This window comes from Austrofundulus limnaeus, unplaced genomic scaffold, assembly GCF_001266775.1.
Source record: "Austrofundulus limnaeus strain Quisiro unplaced genomic scaffold, Austrofundulus_limnaeus-1.0 Scaffold105, whole genome shotgun sequence".
Classification (NCBI taxonomy): domain Eukaryota; kingdom Metazoa; phylum Chordata; class Actinopteri; order Cyprinodontiformes; family Rivulidae; genus Austrofundulus; species Austrofundulus limnaeus.
The window spans coordinates 793,954-796,009 of record NW_013952507.1 but is presented as its reverse complement, the minus strand read 5'-3'; the positions used below and the strand labels follow the sequence as shown (position 1 = coordinate 796,009).

The 2,056-nt window shown below is 35.9% G+C and overlaps 1 protein-coding gene across 11 annotated transcripts in view; it reads left to right on the top strand.

Moving 5' to 3' along the window:
* kiaa1109 (KIAA1109 ortholog) overlaps positions 1–2,056 on the top strand; it is a gene marked incomplete in the record, with an annotated part of 88,764 nt that overhangs the window by 3,208 nt on the left and 83,500 nt on the right. For all 11 annotated transcript variants that reach the window (XM_014013742.1, XM_014013745.1, XM_014013751.1 and 8 more), the window contains 2 exon segments: positions 453–585; positions 915–1,031. In XM_014013742.1, coding sequence (XP_013869196.1) covers positions 483–585; positions 915–1,031 — 220 coding nt within the window.

The window sequence follows — 2,056 nt, the reverse complement described above, 5'->3', positions numbered from 1 at the left end:
CATTAGCACCTCTAGTAATATATTTACTGAGAAAAATGGTGACGTGTTCAATACTTATTTTACCCGCTGTATGCATATGTATTTATGTATATGTGTATTAGTATGTATCATGTGTATATTGTGGGGTTGTTTTTGTTTGTTTTCTTTTATTTATCTTTCATTGTTCTTCTCAGCCTCTCCTGTATTAAGCTGCAGTAATGTGCAAGTTTCCCCACTGTGGGATCAATAAAGTTTTATCTTATCTTATCTCTTATCTTTTAATGTTTTCATTAATTTATGTATATTTTTAATAACGTGTAGTTATTACTTTAAAGACCTTTATAAACATCATACACTATTTGATGGGAAGCTTTTTTTGTTGACTGATTACATTATTGTCTTTGTGAATTACATCCTGTGTCATGGAAGTAACCAGCTGACTGTGTTTTGTTGTTGTTGTTAAAATTTTGTAGTTACAGACATCGGACTGATAGCCTGTAGCCATGGACGCAACCAAAAACAATGACACCAACAATTTCCTCGACATTGAACATTTGGATTCGATTCTCAGCAAGCACAACTCAAACTTCATCTGGCTTCTAGTTGGTGAGAAATTAAACATTTTACTTTGGGGAAAATAGTTTAAAAATAGAATTTTTCCTTCTTCCTGTTTGACTGTGTTTGTTGCATTGTAGTGAATAATTGAAAACGATAAACAGATGTTATTCAGTTATCTATATCTAATATTGGTAATTTATTACTATGTAAAATGCTTCCTTTAGGCATAAAAATAATGATAGCTTTATTTGTTGTATGAGTCATAATTGAATTTGCTTTTTCAATTCAACAGTGAGTGAGCAGTTTTAATAAAAACTGACCTTCGGCTCAATTGGAAATGAATTTAATTGATTAGCATAATGTTCTCTCTTTTTCAGCCACCATTCTGTCCTGTGGATGGATCATTTATCTAACTTATTACAATTCACGCAACATTGGCTTCATTCTCACCCGCATCGTCAACAGACTTTACAAGGATGGCTACATTCAAATCGGTGAGTTCATCAGGACRCATGATAAACTGGGAGGGGGTGAGGGGGGACGGGGGGTCTGCCAACACTTTGAGATAAAACTGTTAAGTGTGTCTGCAGCATCTCATCGTCATCTCATAATGAGATAGGATCCCTCTGATTATTCCAAACAACAAAGTGTAACCAATTTCAGATTAGATTTCTGCACAGAAAGGACAAAGGAATGAATTATAAAAATAATAAATAATTAAAAAAATAAATCCAACAAAAACCCTGCAATGTTGAGCATGTAATTGGTTTTCTCTTATAGTGATTTTGAAACACAGAAAATGTGCCTGCTTCCTCGACATTTTGTGTTAACAACTAGTCTCCAACATCAGTGCTGGTTTTTATTGTACAGTGTATATTTTAAATCGGGTAACGTTGCACATTTTCACATTTTCTCTGGAGTGATTTTATTTGTGTTCGAGACTATATCTGTCACTAAGAAATCTGAAGTTAAAGTTTCGTTGATGTGACATCGATGCTATTTTCTGAAAGTCTGTAAACAATTCTTTAAAAAGTCCTGATATGCATCTCAGTAATCCAGGTAGAAAAATTAAAAAGAAAAAATAAGTAGGTCCTCTGGATGGGTTCTTCTTTAATGAAATGTTTCGTCTCTCTTCCAAGAGACTTCTTCAGTCTGAGGAGTTTCAGGTGAATTCAGCCTTATAAGCTCCGCCTCCACATGGACGAACAGGTTAGTCACATGCAAAAGAGGACCATCAGCCAAACAATTCGTCATTAGTGCCTTGATTAGCTCTATTGTTCATAGAGGGTCATGTGTCCCTTCACCTGACTATTGTTGGGGCCCCGATTGCTCACAGGGGGCGGAGTCATACTTGCAATAACAGCGTTGTAGGAGGAGGACAACTGGACACGAAGGCCTCCACATCTGTTTAATGGTGGACAGATTTTCTTCACAAAAAATGGCTTCCTTTACTCTTCTCTCAAACCAACGTTCCTCTCTATCAGGGATGAGAACATCTTCATTCCTGAAAGAGTGACCG